The sequence below is a fragment of the Crotalus tigris genome, unplaced genomic scaffold, assembly GCF_016545835.1.
Source record: "Crotalus tigris isolate CLP2741 ecotype Arizona unplaced genomic scaffold, ASM1654583v1 scf7180000017630.2799268, whole genome shotgun sequence".
NCBI classification, from domain to species: domain Eukaryota; kingdom Metazoa; phylum Chordata; class Lepidosauria; order Squamata; family Viperidae; genus Crotalus; species Crotalus tigris.
This window is the reverse complement of record NW_024096524.1, coordinates 2016365-2038036: the sequence shown is the minus strand read 5'-3', so window position 1 is coordinate 2038036 and position 21672 is coordinate 2016365. Positions and strand designations below refer to the sequence as shown.

Below are 21672 nucleotides of genomic sequence, written 5' to 3'. Positions count from 1 at the left end.
AAGGTGTGCAACTTAAGATCAGGCTAACCTGTACATTTAATAAGTAGGGAAATATTAACTTGGAGTGTCAAGTGCTCCTAGGGTATAAAGGGAAGCACAATAAGACATTTAACATTGTTGCAGTGATCTCATTCAAACATGGCCAGTTGCACACTCTGAGTGTGTGATGCCTTTTATACTATAAATGTAATGGCAAAAACTTAAGCCTTGTTGTAAATATTAAATAGGAGAGACTAGTGGAGAAAATGTTAGGAATAGCAAGAAGTCTACTATATTATAGGCCCCATTTGTAATCTGAGACTTCATCATTCTACATATCCAAATCAAATTTAATTTGACCTGTTTCCCTGGTCTAAATATTAGCAGGGATTGAGTTGAAAGTCTGGAGGCAAATCTGGGGTTATACATTTTTCCAGGAGGCAAATGTACCTACAAGCATTAACCGAATAAGGGACCTATAGCAGAAAATCCATGTTAGTCTATATTGCATTTTCATGCTGGTTTACCCAGAGACACAGCCCAGTTCCAGCCAAAGAAGTACTGTATATGCCGGCGTATAAGACGACTTCCGGAAGCGCTAAACTCGGCACCAAAGACGGGGGTCGTCTTATACGCCAGAAATACTGGTAGTTTCCGGCATATAAGACAACGTTCTAGGAATGCGGCTCGGCGACAAAGACGGGGGTCGTCTTATACGCCGAGTCGCCTAATATGCCGGCATATACGGTACATTTGGCATCGAATGAGGAACATAAGGCATGGTTCTGATACATTACATAGTGCCTTAGCTCAAGGGAATTTGACTCCTACAGGAATAAAGTTGTTTCTATTCTTGGCCTTCATAATCTAAAAACTATTGTTATATTTTCAGAGGGAAATGTATTCATTTGATGCAGTGACAAAAAATCCCCTTGGCAACTTTAATACTAACCCTCTATTACAGGGGTCTTCAGACTTGGCCCTTTTATGACTTATGGACTTCAACACCCAGAATTCCTCAGCCAGCGTGCCTGGCTGAGGAATTCTGGGAGTTGAAGTCCACAAGTCATAAAAGGGCCATGTTTGAAGACTGCTGCTCTATTGTGTCATAAACAGTCATGGATTGGTGTCACTTGATGCATCTGATACTGTAATGGACCTTTGAATTAAAGTGCTATCTACTCATCCTTCAGTTGGCCCAAAACAATGCTGATAGAACATACGCTGTTCCCCAGACCAGCATTTTCCAAACATGGCAATTTCCAGATGTAAGGACTTGCAACTCCACAGTGAATATGGCCACTTATGAGAATGCTGAGAGTTGAAATCTATACATCTGGAAGTTGCCATGGTTGGCAAACACTGGCTCAGGAATTCTGGGAGTTGAAGTCCATGAGTCATAAAAGAGCCAAGGTTGCCTAGCCCTGCCCTAGACAATCCCTATCACTATGCTGAACTTTTCTGAGTTAGTGCTGGAGGTTGTTTTGAACTATGAACAGGCCAATTCTTATAGGCAAGATGATTCTCCTTTCAGTACCTCACAAATCAGTAGGGAAAATATCCACTAATCTGCAGCAAAATTGGACAGAGTCTTGCTGGGTTTCACTGAATTCACTTCTCCGCTGTTCAGAGTAGCTTCTGGGAGAAAAGAGTCAGATTCTGCCTTGATTGTGCAACAAGCTAAATTCTGTCAAAGCAGAAAAATGAACTAGCTGTGTAAAAATCTCCCTGCCTCTGTTTGCATGTGAGTAATTGAAACTGACAAATGGAGGGAACAACAAAATAAGCACACACACAAAAAAAGCCCAATTCAAATTTCTTATTTATGTTCTGGATACTGCAAGGAGAAAAAGTGGATCTGCTCCTTCTAAAAGTAAAAATGCTAAAGGGAAATAATGGGGGGAAAAATCCCTTCTTTCCCCAAATCAAATAGTTGTCCCTGTTCTTTACTTGCTGAAAGCCTGGAGAGGAGTTTTCAAAAATGGAGGTGGGGTGAAAGATATGAAAAGCATTCGGGAAGCAAAAGCACCATAGCCAGAGCAAGAGCTGCGAGAGAAATAGCTGCAGTGCAGGCTGATTAGAGACCTGAGCAGATGGGCCATGCCAGCACATCCCATCACACCCGACTCCATGATAATTGGTAATGATTTTATGTATCTTGAAACTGTATTTAGATAATGCCAAACAAGGAGGCTAAAAATAGAATTTTTATACTGGTCCTGCTCACACTTGCCTTACTTATGGGTTTGCTTATCTAATGAGATAAGAATATCCTGAGGAAAAGTGGGAGATTGATGTCATCAGTACACGGTTATCTTATTAAGTACAAATGGGAAGAATATTTTTCTTTTTAGATTCCATGAATATTTGCTAACAGTTGGGCACTTAATTCTATGTTACAGGCCTTCTGTCACAGTGGATGACCTGAAGGATCTTTTTGCTGGTACTGGGTGTACTGTGAAAGCCTTCAAATTCTTTCCGTAAGTTTCTGTACATTGTGTAAAGAATGCATTCTTGTCATCCATAAGAATAGGAAAAGATCATATGATATTGAATTAATATTGGTTGACCTCTTTGAGGGAGGGAAAGGAACATAGTTACATAAACTTAAAAGCTTGGTTGTATCTTTGAATTTCTTTTTCTGAAATTAAAAACATAGAACTGGGAAGCTGAAAAGTGTTTGCTTTAACAGAATTAACCGTAGCATGCTTTAGCACAGGGGTCATCAACTTGTGATCCACGGCCCACTACTGGGCCATTGGCTGTTGGCCACTGGGCCACGTGAGTGGCTGGCCAGTGCACACGCATGTGCACGCGTGCAACCTCCCCACTCACACTAGCACTAGAAATGCCGTGAGCATCGGGTGGGCGCTAGCGTTGCCATGGGTGCACTCCCCTCATGCTAGTGTCATGGCGTTGTGCAGGCATTAGCAATGGTGTGAGCGTCAGGCGGGTGCTAGCATCCACCAGCACCCCCCCACTTGAGCTAGCGACGTGGCATGCCGGTGCTATTGTCACTGCAAGCACAACATCCCCACTCACGCTATCATCGCAGTATTCACGGGCGCTAGCATCGCCTGAGCATCGCATGGGCACTCATGGTTCCATTTGCATTGCGTACACAATCACGGCCCCATTTGTGCGTGCACAGCCTCGTTTGCACAGGCGTGTGCTCGCATGCATAAAGGTGCCTCCACCTCACCCATCCCCCCGGGCCACCAATCCTGAAAGGTTGGGGACCCCTGTTTTAGCACACTGAAATAGAAGGGGGGGGGGAAATCAGAAATAGTCTAAATAACAACCAAGATTTTTAGCATTGTTTTTCTCTTGCAATGTAAGCAGAATGAAGAACCTTTGAAGATTTTTAGAAATAAGTACTATACAGGCAGAATGGTGCATTATAAATATATGAACTTATTTGTTACCCTTTTTGCCTTCAGAAAAGACCGCAAAATGGCTCTTATCCAATTGGGCACTGTGGAAGAAGCAATCCAAGCCCTCACTGAGCTTCATAATCATGATCTTGGAGAAAATCATCACCTCAGAGTTTCCTTTTCTAAATCTACAATCTGAATCTTATGCATTGAGGAGTTCAACGCGTTGCCGTTAGTTCCAGTAAAAACTTTCAGGCAGAGACCATAATAGGCCAAACCAAGGCGGCATCCTTGAACAATGAAACTTGTGTGCGTCATGTGTAATTCTGTACATTGTAACAAATCGTAGGTTTATCTTTTGCTATAATGGCAAATGGTCCTACACAAAGTTTTCTGTTAATAATCTTACCTTCTTTAGCAGAACCCTTTTTTGGGGTGGGGGGTGATTTCAGGAACATGGTCTAAGCTTTTATTCCCAGACAATATTTGTGTTCCATGTCAAACAATGTGCTTGATCGAATGTTTTAAAAATATTTTTGGCAAATTACTTTATTCATCAGTTACATCCAAAATATTTTGGTGGGAATAGTTTTTTTTTACCAATTAATGTTTTAATCATTCTCTATTGAAAATATTGGAGGAAAGGCAGTGCCTTATTTCTCCTTGGAGTAATGTAATGATATCCAATAAATTCTGTAACTTACACAGATAAATTGTCCTAAGGTGACCCCGTTGACAGTTCTAACTAGGCATTAAATCACGTTTGAGAGATAACTGTTGTTACTATGAGATGAAGTGTAATGAGATATTGGAGAAAATGAAAGAAGAAATATGTCCTGATTTCAAGTTTTGTACATTTTTTTCAGAAAAATAATTGTTTACACTCCTAAAAAAAAATCAGGTCTGTCATATGGTTTGACAAATTTTTAGAAAGGTTATTTTTTTGGTAAGGTCTTGTTTAAACTTATAAAACTAAACCTCAAGGGTTTTTTGTACCACTATAATCTCTAATACTTAAATCAGAATTACTATGTATTTACTTAATTTCTTATGTGCCTTATTATGTGCTTATAAATGATATAATAGTTTAGAGTTTTATCTGAAGTATCTTTAACTATATTGTGGCTTTGTGAAATTTTTTCCCTTTGTCTTAGTTTTTAAACATTTGGTGATTTTAAAGATGTTTTTAATAAGTAATAGTCAAACCAGATTTTGGTGCTTTGGTATAGGGATGGGTAGGTTGGGAATGAAGATAACTCAGTGCACCTGCTTCTAGGCCTCTTCACAACATTTTAGGGGTTGCAGTTGAGAGATGTCCTTGTTGGGCTTTAGAGAATGTTCTCAGTTTCTGGTTGATATCTAACAGTTGATTTATTGACTCTGAGAATATTTTGTCTCAGGATTCTTTTCACCCAACAGTAATGGGCTTGTTGTGCTCAGTGCAGATGGGCTTACATTCATAAATGTCAAAACTTCAGGACTGAACGTTCACTCCTTTTTGGAGAGAAAGATGCAATCTTAACTATTTTTTGTGAAATATAGGTATACTCAAGTTATTTCTATGATTGTAATACAATGTTTTTAGAGGGGGTCTCAAGATGTTACGTCTACTGAAAAAAAATGCATTGTTTTATAAAATATTCCTCTCGTCAATAAGGATGGTTAATCCTTTCCATGGATTTGAAAATGGAGACAAAGATTTAAAAAAAAGAAATGGCATGTGACAATATGAAGCGTGCTCATTGTCTTTGGAATGTTTAGTAGGTCAGATCGTTCTGTGAATACCAGCTTTTGCTTGGCAAAAAGAATTTCACAGCTTTAGATCAATCTCTAAACTCCTTTAAACTGATAAAATTATAAGTTACTTTTGAAATGCGAGTTCCTTACTAACATTGCTGTAGCATGAAAGGATACGCAGTGAGACACTGGCTGCCTTAAATTTATATAGTTGTGCGTGGAAGATAGTTTGTTGATAATCACAGTTTGGACACTTGATTAGCATGTGTATGTTTTGTTTTGTCAACATGTATGTTTCTTCATGTAAAGCTACATTAGTGTCCAGTAAGATCTGAACCCATTTTAGCTATGACTTGCAGCTGTTTGAAAATAATAAGTCTATTAAAACAAGCCAACTCTACAGTAGCAACACATTTTCTTAGTTTAGCAAAGTGATTGAAAGGAGTGTCTGATTCGGGTATGGCACATGAGCCTTAGTATTTCCCTTCCATGCTATCAATTTTAACGAACCATGGCTCAAAATAAGTATGTTCAGGATGACAGCCCCTTAAGCCATTAAATAGCTTCTTGGATTAGAGAAACAGTAAATTTGCCTTGTATTGTAACTTGCTAAATTATTTTTAGGCTTGGTCACCATGTGTTTAATGCTGCTACAGAGAGGGGTGTAGTTGGACTTAATGAATGTAACTGAAGCAGGAAAAAATGAGAGTGAGCATTAACATGTATAATATCAAGAGTGTTTTGTGTGTGTGCGCGTGCGCGCATGTTGTATGTGAAATACCTTATTTTTTATGCTGATAAACATTGCAAGCATTTAATTTATTGATTTTACTAATCTTAAAAACAATTTTGTAGTGTTAAGGGAAATAAATGGTCAATTTAAGATTTAAAAAAATACCATAGTTCCTATAAAACTTCCTACTTTCAGTCTTGAGTTTTAGACCTACAATTATAGTTACATGCTGGCAAATGTTTTGGATTTTATTTTGGATATATTCTTTTAGTGAGGTCTCTTCATAATTCCATTATATTCTGTATAAATCGTGGTTGTAGTGTATGTGTGTTTAACATTTTGAGTTTGATTTTATTTGTTTTTTTCCATCAGTTGCAAATATAAGAAAAGGCAGTACAAACTTTGCGTTTAAAACAGGAATTCCATTTATAGCAATAGTTAGCTTAATTTTCTCCTTCTGTGGAATGTTTTAGAAGGCAACCTCTTGAATTTGGATTAAGATAAAAACAGATACTACTATTTTCTTGTCATTTTATTCGTTTGCTGCAGAACATTAGCAACAAATGTTATCATAGAATAGCAAGTGACTTAATTAAGGATGTGGTTATTGGGTAACATATTTTTTGCAGATATTGCCTTATCAAGCACCTGAGTATAGGAAATTAATTTTCCAAATTATTTGATCATTCTCATCACTTTTTGTTGTCAGGCATTTTTTTTGACCTCTAGAATTTGGGTTGAAGAATTGAAGGTAATTGTTTTTTATCAATGTATAGAACATATTTATACATAACAGCAGTAGCAAAGGTGCCCTTTTAGTAAACTGATTAGTGCCTTTTATGAAGGGGGATTTGCAGTTCCATAAATCAACATTTGTGATGGAAATGCTTTCTAAATAGGGAATTGTGGCACGTTCTTCATCTGATAGCAATGCATCAAAGCTAAAATGCCTTCAGAAACAACCAAGTTCAAACCTCAGGACCATAGAGGGACTAATTTGAAACAGTATTGGCTCAGGTTTTCAATCAAATAATTACCCACAGTCCTTAGGATTCTTATTCCCAGAGGTAAAGCCATAATAGTTTAACAATGAAATGCAAACTGGATATCTTAGACCAGAGGTCCCCAACCTTTTGAGCACCAGGGACCGGTTCTGTGGAGATAGGTTTTTCCGCGGACCAGAGGGTGCATGGTTTTGTGTGCTGCCTGCATTCTGCGGATAGGGCTTTGTGCGGACTGGATGCTGGCATGCCGCAACCCAGTACTGGTCCATGGATCAGGGGTTGGGGACCCTTGTCTTAAACTATGAACTAGGGGAAAAAATAGACTATTTGTTTCTTTCAAAACTGTCTCGAGAATGATAACTGCAGTATGTCAGCAGAGCTGCAATCTCTTACAGTGTCTTCATACCATGCATTCTGCCTTTAGTAATAATTGGTATATAGGTGCCCAAGTTTTAATATGGTTTAATTTCAGTATTGCCCTACAATTTTCTATCCAACGTATTTGCAGGTTTCTGAATGTCAAAACAACATTAATTTGAAGCCTTGCCCCAAGTTGGTTGCCTGTCCTGTTTTTCACCTTCTGTACTCTGACTGTGCTTGAAGGATACTCTGTAGGCTCTGTGTGCCTATATTTTCAAAAGTAGCCTTGAGTTGTCTGTGTAGCACCTTTTCTTTCAGACTAAAAGGCTCCACTTGCAATGGATACTTACTCTAAAGTTTAGCATGGAGGGGAATTTTGTGAACCAAATCCATTGCTGCCTATTTAAGTATGTCCAAGTAAGACCATAGTGGTACTTCTGGGAATAGCAAATCTGAGCTGTGCCATTGCAGTCTTCATCTTGTCACAAATATAATATAATATTATATTATATTATATATATATATATATATATATATATATATATATATATATATATATATATATATATATATATATATATTTTGCTATTTTCAAAGGAGCAGACCTGAGTAGATAACTCTATTAAAGCCATTTTGTTTGCCTTGACACTTTTGTGGACTGGTAATTTTAATTACAACTGCCAGATTTGAATTATTATGCTGAAAACTGTTGAAGTTTGCACAAATACGTTTTTGAAGCAAACTCCTAATTGTCTTTGCAAAAATATGTATGTAGTATATGAAACTGTTCTTAATTTTTAAAGCAAATCTTAACAATTAGGAATTATTTTTTAAAAATCTTAATTTCAGGGTTTTACAAAGAAGAAAACAAAATGGGACCAAAGTTTATGTGCCTTCAGTAGATTCTGTATTTTTTTTCTTTGCTATCTCTCTCAGTCTTTAAAATCAGTACTCTTGTGTTCAAGGAAATGTGTATTTATATAGACTAAAATACCAAATGACCCATGAACATATAATGTCCTTATGTGCAGTTGATTGCTTACTGTTTAAGTTTATAACTCGTTTGCTGTCTACCATTGTAACATGAACCATGCTGCACCATATAGGAGTTCAAGACATCTGGCTTTACAGTTCTCACAATAAGTTTTAACCTGGAAAATAATAAATTAGTGAGGAGGATACTTCATCCTCTTTTGTAAGTGAGCTCTTGCAAAAATTCCCATTCTTGGATTAATGTGCATTATTAGTGAGGATAGGAAGAAAAATCGCTTATGCTTTTAAATTCATCTCTTTGATTGTGTTTTCATTCTTCCCCCCAATTCATTCTCCAGTTTCTGGAGAAACAATCCTCCCACTTTCTCAAGATACGGTTGCTGACCAAACAAAATGTTGCATTAGATTGTCACCTCATTTGCAATGACCAAAGATTGCTTGCTCTGGTTTTACTGAAACATCTTGCCAGTTCTGTCCTTGAGGTATTTTTCTTGAAAGACTCCATGTAAAGTGGCCTTTTATGTGATTGTATGTGGTGAACACACTAATCAATGAAACGAGAGACAAGATTTTCTAAAAATGTGAACCAAATAACATGGTCTAAGGGAAGGGGGTATATTCAGACAAATAAAGGCACATAATTACAGGAGCCAGACATTCCCTAATTTTTCATGTGTTCACAAATCCCTTTTTAAGTTTGTAAAAATATTCATCTAACAAGAAAATGCTGTAAATATTTGTAACAACATTTTTTTACCTGGCAAAAAAAAAGGTTTTTGGGAACAAGTATAAAATGGTTTTATATTATTAATAAAAAGAACATCAATTGTCTTGTATATTTTGATAAGCAACAGTACCAGCTTTTGTTTGTTAAGCAGCTTGTGGCATTGGAAGGGAGAAAGGATTCCGTGTTGTTGAGATGACTTGATGTTATAAATGCAAAGAAGTTGAAATATTAAAGAAACCTATTTTCTAACTGTGTAGTGCATGGTTAATTTGAATTTCTGTACACTGCCGTTTTATTCCATTTCTTTTAATTTTTGTGTACTTGCTGATTATTACTTGAGTATCTACCTAACTCTTTTTCTAAAACTCTAGTTGTAGCATGCCTCTTAATAAATGTCATGACATCTGTACTCTCAAATTTTTCTGCGTTCTTGTCTATTACTTTAGGTTTCCCTTTTTAATTGTTAAGCTAATGTCTGTCTCTATTTGTGTTTCTTTCTTCTATTGCCCATCTATACTTGCTCTCTTTGGGTTTTGTCTCAAGTCTTTGATAGTCATGTTTTCACAAAACCACCGTATAAAAAGTAATATATGTTACAAGACAAATAATTTACTGTTTTGTTTTAATTTGTTCTGGGACAAATACTTATAGACAAAAATAGTGATCCAGTTTAGTTCACACGCCATCTGAGCCTACTTAACAGCAGAGAAAGTATAACAGAACATAGTTCATTCGTTACAAGTTATCACTTGCCACCCCAAGCTAGCAAACATGAGAAACATTTTGCCTCTAGTAAAATATTCTGAATTGTTTTCTCCTTGTTCATTTCAGAAAGTCAGAATTCCATCACCAACCTCTTAACTCTAATCTGTTTCCTTTGGGTGAGTGGCTGGAGGAAAATAGGACAAATATTTTCTTTGCATTGACATTTAGCGAAGTCCCAACAGAGATTATTTTATATTCTTGCCCCTCTCTCTTTGGACACCAGATTGGCTTGCCATTCCACTAGACCCGTGGTTCTCAACCTGTGGGTCGGGACCCCATTTGGGGTCGAACGACCATTTCACAGGGGTCGCCAAACAAGGCTGTCCGCCATTTTTTCCCCCTTTGGCCACGCCCCTGGCACCCGGTGATGTATAAGTGGTTGGGGGTCACCACAACATGGGGAACTGTATTATGGGGTCGCGGCATTAGAAAGGTTGAGAACCACTGCACTAGACTAAAGTCATGCTATTGTATTTGCTGTACACCAATGCTGTGTTGTTAAAGCACACAAGAATAGCTGATTAACTTACTATATGAATATTCCAAAGGTCATGAAAGCATTTGCAAAACTGTTAACAGCAGTGACAAGCTAGCTAGGAATTTATCAAATGCCATTGCATTATCCAGCTGTGGTCACAGGAGACTGCAATGGTGACATATGTGGAGTGATATCGTGCAAATGCAGCAATGACATAAATCTCTCCCATTTCTCCTTTGTCCTCCAGCGCATCCTATTATCTCTTTTCTCAACATTTTTATGTGTCCAAACTCTTGCACACAGACCCTGATCGCCATTTAAAAGTACCCTGTGCTACAAATGTGTTTGATGCTTATTTCTTATCTTGAAATTACTAGGTAACCTGGTTTAGAGTCTTTGCTCATTCTACCTCAGAGGCTGACTAAGGATGACATCAGAAAGGGCTTTTTATAGCATCCCTGTGAGGGAGATGGGCAATTCAAAAATGTGATAAAATAATCCTGAGCTCTTTGGAGGACGGTGAAAGGTATGATATAAATATCAAGAACTGGAAATTCAGAGTTGTGCTGAAGCATGTTCGTTCCCAGCTCTTGCACTCCTGATGTTAACTTTGCAATAAAAAAAGTTAGGGATGGGGAAAAAAGCTGAAGCACAATGGGGCAATAATTACACTGCACAAGGGGTTCTTGATGAGAACTGCAGTGATGTAACAATTGCATCCTGCTTTCATAAGCTGCCCAGTTACAGTATGTTCCAGCTCCTTTAACTTATGGGAAAGCTGTGGAAGTTTTGCAAAGTGTAAAAGAAAAAAGAATAGACCTCTATTTTCCTTTTGTCAACGTTCTATGACTAAGGTCCCTAAATAACCTCCAACGGTATACTGGATATATGAAAATGGGGACTGGGATTAAATTGCAATGTTGGATCATCCAGTTAGAATGCATCCACTATTCTTCTGCTAATTCTGGAGTAGTAATGTTAACTTTAATGTTAGCCGCCCACAATTCACACACACCTACAAGCACCCTTCTTTCTTGGCTTCTCTGTGCTTGTGGGCCCTTCATTCACATGCACCCTATATCATACTTGATAAGCTTCCCTTCACTTGAATATACATCCACCAGCACCTTCCTTTCTGGGCCTTTCTGCACTCCCATGCATCCTGTGCTTTCTTCCCCCAGTCGCCTTGCACTCCCACACATGTACAGATCCACCTGCAACCCTCCTTGCTGCCCTTCCTGTGCTCACAAGCAACATGTCCCTTCTTTCCCAACATGCACCACAGCACCCCCTCCGCCAATTTGAGCACTGCCTCCCTCCATTCTCCCCCCGAACAGAGCTATCTGCACACCATACCAGCACACCATACCAAGCCCAATTTAAGGGCAGAATACAGATATGATTTAAAACAAAGCGGGTATGTGCCAGAGAGAAAGGGACTTATGCCACTTAAGGGCATATATTACATATTTATAATATACATACATATACATATGTGTGTGTGTGTATATATATATATGTGTGTGTGTGTGTGTGTATTTTTATATAAAAATAAATAAACCCATGTTTTCCTGTTTAGGTAAAGAAATATCTCTGAAATGATGACCCAAAAGGTCACAGGTTGTTTAGTAGTCAATTGGAGATTTTCAAGTGCATCAGTAGATACTGGAGCCTTTTTCTGAGTGACCTTGGCTGAGGTGGTAGAAAATAAGAGGAGACAACTGGGCACTTGTGCAATACAGCCCTTGTTCTGGCAATAGCTGAATTGATACACACCATTTTTTGAGAAGAGGACAAAACCATGGTTTCTCCTTTTAGTTCAGTTGTTCTAGCCTTCATAAATTATTATACAAGTTTTGGCACTTTCCATACATTTACAAGTCAAATATTGGAAGGTAAAACTGATGAATTATCTTCTTTTTGCACACGTGCTTTTTGACCCAACATCACTCTGAAAAACTTCCAGAGAGACAAGGCATTCTCTGTGAGAAAGTCGAATAAGGGATATTTCTGTATTTATCATGATTGATTGCCTCTATTGAGAGCTAGTTTGGTCTAGTGGTTAAGGCACCAGGCTAGAAAGTGGGAGGCCATGAGTTGGTCCAGTCATTCTCTCTCAGCCCAACCCACCTCACAGGGTTGTTGTGGGGAAAATAGGAGGAGGAAGGTGTGTTGGATATGTTTGCTGCCTTGAACTATTTGCAGGATACAAATAAATAAATAAATAGAAGCCATCCCAACTTGGTTTGTAAGAAAAGAAAGCCTCTCAACTCTGTTGTTAGTGAAAGTGCACTTTACTAAAGCAGAGTAGCAGAGCAGGATCTGACATTTTGCACCCAAAGCATCTAGTGAACTTTTCCTTCCTCCCAACCTTTCCCTTGGTCAAACAAATTGTTTTGGTAACAGATCCTGGTTTTGAGGGCTAAATGGAGGCACATTCCATTCCATGACCTTGGAACGCCCAGTGGCTCTCACAGGACGGAAGAACTGTGGTTTTGATTCCCCTTATTCCAACTCAGCTTCACCTCTCCCGCAACTCCCTCCCCCTATGATTTATGGCAGACTGGCATCTGCATGGCTGATGCGGCAGGATGGCAGCCCTGACACCATGTGTCTGTCATTCCGGAAGTCCGCTCTGGGACTGGGCAACAAAATATTAGCTACCAGTTCTGCCAAACTGGTGCAAACTGGCTGAATTCCCACCACTGTATGTAACTGTTCTAGAGAGCAGCATTTCCTAGACTGGCTAAATTTCAACTTACAGAATTTCCATCTGTTTGAAAGGATTCCAAAGCAGCTTACGATGTAACAAACAGCCAGCAATTTCTGCTATGGGGCTTCTAATTTAAAAAAAAAAAAAATTACACAAGAGGAATGAAGATGAAGAGGGAAAAGGAAAACTGAAGGGTCAATCGTTAGTGTTTCATAATTTATTTTTTAAATTAATGTTTAAGCTAAACTAAGAGTATAAAAATACAAGCAATCCCCAATGTATGGCCAGAATTTCCCCTGCTAAGTGAGTTGTGCCCAATTTTATGAACTTTTTTTTTGCCGTGGTCGTTAAGGGAATCATTGCAGTTGTTAAGTAAATCCAGCTTTCTCTTTGTTTGTTGGAAGTTGGCCGGAAGCGCGAAGAGCAGTTTTAAGTCACTTTTTTGGGGTGCCATTGTAACTTTGAACGGTTGCTAAACAAATAGTTGTCAGTGGAGGACTACCTGTGCAGATGTATATTGCTGCATTAAAATATAATATGCCTTTAAAAATAACGATAGTAAAAAAGGAGAGTAACTGTCTGAGGCTTAGGTGACTGAAGTATATCTTCAGAACAGACACTGGGGTCCCACAGATAGCAGGCATAACGAGGGAAATGACCATTTCTTGCTTTTAATTCTAAAGGCTGAAACAATAGATGTTAAGGGAGCCTATTAGAGGTCTCTATAGTTACAGTTCCTGCATCAGCATCATTAAAAAAAAAAAAAACCTCACCAGGCTCTGGGAGAGAGAGAGGAAGAACTCTGGTGAAAACAGGAGGAAATTTGAAATGCGCTTACAGAATGCTATGTCCAGCTGTCCCAGGTTTTTTATTGGACGTGGTGTGTTTAGATACTAACTTTAGCCATGTATCCTTGTCTTAGACTGTGAGGGAAGGTTCTTAATAGCTTTGCTGTTGTGTCTGGCTTTGCTTAATATTCCTATATACTGTAGCATCACTAGCTTCCTTTTTCCTGTAGTAGTGTGCTGGCTTCACTTGACGGCTATTTGTACAGTTTAAGTTAAATGTAGCACAACAATTGCATGCTAAGCAATAAACTCTGTCCATGGAACAGAGATGTTGCTTAACATCATAAGGTTTGCCCTATTCCCTTTTCAGTCAATGTTATTACAGGAAAAATGCTCAAGCATCACAATAACCACTGAAGCATTTGGATGGGAACCGAGACTCCAGCCGGTTCCCTCCCCCCCCTTTCACACACATACACACACACACACACACACACACACACTTTTTCATTTCTATCTGCTCCAGCACACTTTATTGCTTATGCTTGCCTGGTTGTCTAATCAGCAAACCAGGAGGCAATTGTTAATTAATCTGATTACAACCAAGCCAGAAGGACAGTATTTGCTCTTTATTTCATGTGCACAATAGCAGTCCTCTCATCATGCTCCACTGTTCTCATCTCAGCCCTTCAGCAGGAAGCAAATGACAGCAAAGCGTATAAAAATAAATGTTAAGTTCCATTGTGAATGGGTAATCTGTATTCACTGGGGCTCTGGGCTCACTTCCATTTATCTGAGTTAGAGAAGAATAATTTTTATTGCATTATTTTTTTTTAAGAAAAGGCAACTGCTGCCCAAACCATTCATGTCTTTCATATTTATTTGGTAGCTTGCAGTGTAGAGATTTATGCCTTTTTTTTTTTGGTTTAGTTTTGTTATTTTTGTTTTTGCTTGGAAGAATGTAAAATGTTGAAGGGCACAAGAGATATTGTTAACTTGTATTATCCTTTTAAAGACAAGACTGTAATGTTTGAACAAAAGGTTTTCTGCAGATTTCAGTGCCAAAGCTTTCCTAAGACTGATTTCAAAATGACCAGTGTTTATTGGTGGGGACATCATAGGGACATTTCAGCAAACTGAGAGTAAACCCCACTCCTTACTAGCACTGATGACGTTCCCTAGCTTGGATCGACATCTACAAGAAAACAACCAAGTTCAGAGAGCACCAAGGGATCTGTCTACCTGCGTCTCAGATGGAAGATTAGATTGAATCTTTCACTGGCCAGACATTTGTGTTAATTGAGGGAGTGGCACATACAGGTACCCCCAAATTAGCATTAGCAAAGTCAAATAATTCTGCTCCAGTGCAATATGTCACGACACAACACAAGAGGGTTGTTGTTTCATTTCTAACAGTGTTGATGAAGGATATGAAGGCTTTATGGAATGTTCTACTGAAACTGGGGAGGTTAGCTGGTAGAAAAATAAAAGGAAAATAGAGTTCTCTCAAAGTTCTTTAAAAAAAAACAAACCGCCCCCAAGCAAAATATTCCCATCCACTCCCTACCAGTGATACCATATCACTACTTTGCCATCTATATCCCCTTGTTTCTGGCTTGTAAAAAAGAGCCCATTCAGGAACTTCTCGCCAGGATGGGGCTGCAAAAGCCATTAGTTAGTTTTCAGTATGTAGAATTTATAATTCTTTACCAGGTGAAATAAAAAACCTTGAGGGGACAATATCAGATTCATAACAACCAATTTTAACCATCAAGATCAGTTTTATGGCCATTTCCTGTCATTACATGTACCTCCTAATGTTCCTAAATTGTCACACTCAACATCTCTTAATGGTAACTAGGTTGGCTGAGGCCGCTGTGAATTGTAGTTGAGTAACAGGGTAAGCCTTATTCCTCTCCTCCCCCCTGAACTGGTTCTTCTCCAATATGGAAATCAATCCTTCCATTTAGAACTTTAGACCTTGGAACTAATGGTTTTGTAAGAGCTTCTTCGGAAGCTTTATTTTGTTGCTTTTATTTTTAAGCACACTTGTAATGTTTTTCTTCTCTTTCTCCCCTTCCTCCATCCTAAATGTCACAACCACTTCTGTACTTGTGATGCAGAACAAATCAAAAACAATGATCAGAACGACAGGAGTAAAAGGGAGTCTGGTTATGCTTTCCAATGCTCACGGCGGAATAGCACTTGGGTTTAGAAAATAACTCAGTGAAATGTGAATCTGAAATCCATATTTTTCCCTGCACTAGTCTGTGAAAGCAAAAGTTGGACATTTGAAGAAACAGAATAGAAAGTGTGTTGATGCTTTTGGACCTTGGTGCTGGAGAACATTCCTGAGAATATCATGGCTAAGAAAGCACATCATTGAACAAATCACTCCATAGCTATCATACTTCAGAGGCCTCATATATCAGACATACTTGAAAAAGACCTACCTCTCTTGAAAAAATCTATTATGCTGGGAATGGTGAAAGAAAAGAGAGCAACCAAAAACAAAATGTATGGACTCAACTACAGTGGGGATAGGTGTACCATTCAAACCCCTGAAGGATAAGTTGGGGACGGATCGTCCTGGAGAGAAAAATCTATCCATGTGCTGACTAAGAATTGGCACTGACTTGATGGTACCTAAGCAAGAAAGCAAGCTGTAATTTATAGATTTATCTGGAACACTGTTCCAGATGACCACTTGACTAAAACATATTAATAATATTGGGGAGGCCATTTGTAACTGACTTGATGGTACCTAAGCAAGAAAGCAAGCTGTAATTTATAGATTTATCTGGAACACTGTTCCAGATGACCACTTGACTAAAACATATTAATAATATTGGGGAGGCCATTTGTAACTTCCTTGTCTCACACTTTATTGGACTACGTGGGGAATTCTTGAGTTTTGATACTCAGCAAAATCCTAGCTGCACCATTCAGGAAATGGCTGCATGACTCTGCAAAGATTGATTGTAGGCAGATCCTTCTTGGACAGCTACTCCTCAGGTACCTACCTGTAGAGAATAAGGGAGATAACCTTGACATAAATACGTAGGAACTGTTACGTAGTCAAGGGGGGGTGGAACATTTTTAAAAACCTGAGAAACAAAATAATATTCAGAAGTGATTTAGGCAAATGCCTCTCTGACTTCCTTCCCTCCCGGATTCCTGGAGGAGAGGTACAGCACAGACAGACTTGAAAATTCTGTCATCAAAGCTTACCTCCATAAAGTGTAATTCTACTCTAACTGTGGAGTTGATTTTCTGCTCTAGTCTATTGAGTGTAGTTAATGTCGCCTCTATCTTTACAGGTAAGATTGTCAACATAAGTTATATTTAGGTACTGATTGTAAACAGTAAATGCAAAAGCTGTTTCCACACTTGTAAAAGGAAAGGTTGCCAAAGGCAACACAAGAGATCCATGAGCAAATTACATTAGAAGTCTCAAAGCTGTTTATTTGTGTTACATCAGAATCCCCACTACCTTTCATTGGATTAGAACTGCACTATTGAAGGTGGTTTTTTTAACACACAAGGCAGCATGTGCTGCTTTCTTGCTCAATTTGAAAACTCTGCTCTAAATCATACTATTATCAGTTGCACCTTCTGGAGAAAGGGATAAGGAGGATAGAAATACTCCCCAAACCTTTAAGAAGTCCCTGACTGTATTAACATGTTTTTTTGAAGTGTGATTATCTGAAAAAGAAAAGGGATTACAGTACCTGCTAGAAAAAGAAATATCATACAGCAATGAAATGTATGAAATCATATAAGAAACCACTATACTATCTTCTTTCTGGCTGGTAGTTGAAAGTAACTACTCCCTTGTAAAGTCAACTGATACTCTTATCAGTACAGCCACTTGGATAGAATGACCCTATTGAAAAATAGTTCAGAACTGAAAGATCAAGATAACATATTTTGTTGTTTAAACCCTTAGCTGGTATCGGTGGGAGAGTTTACATAACAACGTATATTATATTTGCAACTTTCTTTTGGGGAGCTTCATCCTTATTTTTTCCAGCTGATTAATTCTGCTGAAAGGTGAGAATTTCCAATAGTCTCTGCTCCGACACTCTCACTTTAGAAACGGTATTGATGGACTCCTCAAAAGACTTTGGATCTCAAACACTTGGCAAATCGATCCTATTAAAAAAAATGAAAACAGTGCAGCCAGTTCCCAGCCTACTAATTTCACTTTCCCACTCCAGCCATGGGCAAAGTGGGGAATGTGTGTGTGTGTGTGTGGGGGGGGACCTTCCCAGGTCTTCAATTCTGCAAACTATAAAAGGCTTTTGCTGCAGACTCAAGGGCAATAGTTAAGCTCGTTGGGGGCTCACAGAAAAAGAAAGCCACAAAAGGGAGGCGGAAGAGGGGGTACTTGAGTGGCGATGGGGAGCAATTCAGATGCCAGGAGGCTCGGGGGTCTAAGGAGAGCACCCAATGGACGGGGCAGCAAAGATCGAGCCAAACAACTTCCCACGCTCGGCGGGACTGAGCGCTTCCTTCCTGCAACTCACAAAGGGTGATAAGCGACGGGAGGAAGGGGGCAAAGACAGATTGGAGCTGAGGGAGGAGGAAGTAGAAGGTGACCGCGCCTAGGCCGGGCTTCTCTCCTGCGCCAGGGCCTCCCGGAGCCGAGACGAATTGAGGCGGGAACCGGTCGCTGCAGGAGGCGACATGAACTCGTGGCCTGTTGGGGCCAGGCAGGGCCGTCCGCGTCCCGACTCCCTGCTGCTGGTCTTGTGGGCGCTGCTGCTTCTGACCCGCTATTCGGCGGAAGAGAAGAAACGGGGTAAGCGTTCACATTGAATCCAACACGTCGGCTCAGTTTAGCGTTTAATTCGGAGCACCGCTCCGGCTCCAAGATCTTGGCTTTTGAAGCAGCCGAGGCCGGATTCGGCGTAGGGTTGGGTAAATTACAGGCGGAGCCAAGGATAAATTTTGACGAAACATTTGCTGCTTCTCTCTCTCTCTCTCTCTCTCCTCCCTCTCTCCTAATTAATAGAAATATTACTCGTTATGGTTATGGCTTTTTTCAACTTGATGTAAAAAGGCTGAGGCAAGTTATCCCAAGGTGGCAAAATATTTTTTTCCTGACAGAACAACTCATAAGTGGAACGACTTGCCTCCAGAAGCTGTGAATGCTCTAACACTGGAGGTTTTTAAGAAGAGATTGGACAAGCATTTGTCTGAAATGGTATAGGGTTTCCTGCCTGAGCAGGGGTTGGACTAGAAGACCTCTAAGATCCCTTCCAACTCTGTTATTCTGTTATTAAGCAAGGCTGCATCAAGTCCCTAGAACAACATGATAAAGCAACCCAGATGTTGACTTCCAGATGTGAAGTCAAGGCCAGTCACCTGCTTACTCTTCTGCTGTCTGACTGAATAGTGCTGAGAGAGTATCTCTGGTCATGTGTAGAATGCACATGGATAAATGGCTCAAGAATGCATCAGGTGTCTGTTGTTTGGAGGGAAAACCTATCTGAGTAGTATATAACAATGATTTCTACTTTTTCATTACATTTTCCCGACATATTCTATTTTCCCCTAACTTTCAAGCATCCTTCTGTTCAGTGAGTAAAAGTACCCTTAAAAAAAATACAACAGTGTCTCCCTTTTCACAAGATGGGCCCTAATCTCGATAGAAAGAAACCCCAAATATAGCAGTGGCAAACTATGTGGAGAGAGAGAGATGTTTGTGAACCATTGAGCTTGCCCAACATCTCCAAAATGAGGATGTTGTCTTACATGCTAAAAAGTGGGTGGAAGCCACCTAGTACTTCATGCCAAATTGCAAAATTTTCTTCTAGATATGTTATGCAAAACTTCCCCAGTCTGCAAGATTTATATGGGGAGCTTCCAGCAAACCCAGCCAGTTTATCTAGTAGTGAAGGATGCTGGGAGTTGCAATTCATTAACAGAGGATGCCAAAATTCCCAGCCTCCCTTGTTTCTTTAGGTGATTCTAATGATTCCTAGTGTGCACACCTTTTAAGCTGATACTATTTCCAAATCTTGGTGATTTCTGGATGTGTAAACTTCAAGTCCCAGAATTCTCAGCAACAAATATGCTGGCTAGGGAATTCTGGGAGCTGGTCCACATATCTGGAAGTAATCCAGTCTGGGAAACACTGGTGTAGATCATCTTTCTTCCAAATGTGTTGCAGTACAGTTGAGCATGGATAGCCAGATAATCTTTTGGCATGCTGATTGCTGATTTTAGATTTAAGGATCATAATCCAGTGCATTGTATTGTTATTAACTGTCATTAACATGATATGATTTATTCTCACAACAGCCTTATGAAATAACTTAAACTGCGATAAAGCAACTGGCCCATGAGGGATTGAATCTAGGTCTCCTCATCTGACAATCCTAATCTGAGAATCCCTTGTGTGTCAGTATCCCCTGCTATTTACATATTGGGTGCATTTCTCTTACTGCTTTATTAAATTAAATCCTGCATTTCATTGAGCCCAAAGCAATGTACAGAACACTAAAAATTCTAACAATTTAAAATATTTTATTCTAATGCGTTTTAAAATATATGCCTGCTTTTTCTCTTCTTTCCTACTCTTTCCAAGTTTACCCTGTTTTTTTTAGGTTTTCAGGTTTACCCTATTTTTAGGGTACACTCAGTTAATTACTGCGCCTAGAAGTCTCTTATCAGGTCTCTTTTTTGGGATCCTAAGGTTCTGTGGAAAAGTTTGAAAAATGTGGTCTAGGTTACTAAACAGATTATCTTCCCATCTTAATTTACCCCCCCCCCCTTTTTTTTTTTGCAGAAAACACCAGAGATGTAATTTTTGATGTTTGTGCTACTTGCCATGCAAATGCCACATGTGTACAAAAAGATGGCAAAGATATCTGTGAGTGCAACTATGGATTTATTGGAAATGGGAGAACAATCTGTCATGGTAGGTGAATATTTGCAAACTGCATCCACCTTAGAGAGTTCTACAGCAATATGCTTTTAAATACATTGAAAATGAAAGTCAGATCATGGAGGCACAGACCACTGCCTTGCAACTAGGGACCACAATAACATAAGCCAAGGACTACCTGTACCCATTTTGTTATGTAGATTCCCAGCAAATAGTAAGAGTGAGATCAACCTGATCCATTGCTGTTTAAACATTGGAATCGATCCTTGTAAGTCTCTTCACCCATTTCCCCTTAACTCCCTCTCTCATTCGTTCCTAAGGCAAAAACAAGGGCTGTTTTTTTTTCTTTGTCCAGGCACTGGGGATTGTGAGGGTAATTTGTTTTCCATCTTTGATCTGAAAAGTTTTTCTAGCCTGGGCTATTATATTGGGGAAAATGGGTCCTTTTTCAGAGCATCTGCTCTACACTCACTGTAGGTAGTCCTCGACTTACAACAGTTCATTTAGTGACCTTCAAAGTTACAAAAGCAGTGAAAAACATTACTTAACCACCGTTGCAGCACACCCCCCCATGGTCACATGATCAAAATTCAGATGCTTGGCTACTGGTTCGTATTTATGACGGTCGCAGTGTCCCGGGATCATGTGATCAGCTTTTGAGATCTTCTGACAAGCAAAGTCACCGTGGAAGCCAGATTCACTTAACAAACGTGTTACTAACTTAACAGTTTCAGTGGTTCACTTAACAATAGTGGCAAGGAAAGTCATAAAATGGGGCAAAACTCACTTAACAAATGTCTCACTTAGCAACAGAAATTTTGGGCACAATTGTGGCCGTAAGTCGAGGACTACCTATATAAATCTTTGGCAGCCTCCATTCTCTGAGGAAGCTAGGAGGTAATGATGTGATTAGAGGGATGATTATATATCTGGCAAGTTCAATGTCTGCCTGCCTCCTAAGACGGCTTTGCAAATCCTTCCTAAGAAGCATCTCTCGGTATGCTTCTTTTAAAACTCCTAATAAAACTCCTCTCTTTCATTCATCAAAGCAGGCACCTTTATAGGTTTGCCTTTCTGCTTCAGGAGCTGCTCCCACAGATCTCTGCAGGCCTGTCCATGCACATTT

At 39.3% G+C, this 21672-nt stretch overlaps 2 protein-coding genes across 9 annotated transcripts in view; both read left to right on the top strand.

Moving 5' to 3' along the window:
• PTBP3 (polypyrimidine tract binding protein 3) overlaps nucleotides 1–7325 on the top strand; it is a 64025-nt gene extending 56700 nt beyond the window's left edge. For all 6 annotated transcript variants that reach the window (XM_039334415.1, XM_039334414.1, XM_039334416.1 and 3 more), the window contains 2 exons: nucleotides 2382–2459; nucleotides 3420–7325. In XM_039334415.1, coding sequence (XP_039190349.1) covers nucleotides 2382–2459; nucleotides 3420–3552 — 211 coding nt within the window. In that variant the 3' untranslated portion in view covers nucleotides 3553–7325. The remainder of the gene's footprint in view (nucleotides 1–2381; nucleotides 2460–3419) is intronic.
• Nucleotides 7326–16763: 9438 nt separating this feature from the next.
• The window catches only part of SUSD1 (sushi domain containing 1), a 45402-nt gene continuing 40493 nt past the window's right edge, over nucleotides 16764–21672 (top strand). The window contains exons 1-2 of one of the 3 annotated variants that reach the window (XM_039334413.1): nucleotides 16764–18455; nucleotides 20448–20579. In XM_039334413.1, the coding sequence (XP_039190347.1) occupies nucleotides 18341–18455; nucleotides 20448–20579 (247 nt within the window). In that variant the 5' untranslated portion in view covers nucleotides 16764–18340. The remainder of the gene's footprint in view (nucleotides 18456–20447; nucleotides 20580–21672) is intronic. The other 2 variants (XM_039334411.1, XM_039334410.1) reach the window with 2 other exon arrangements.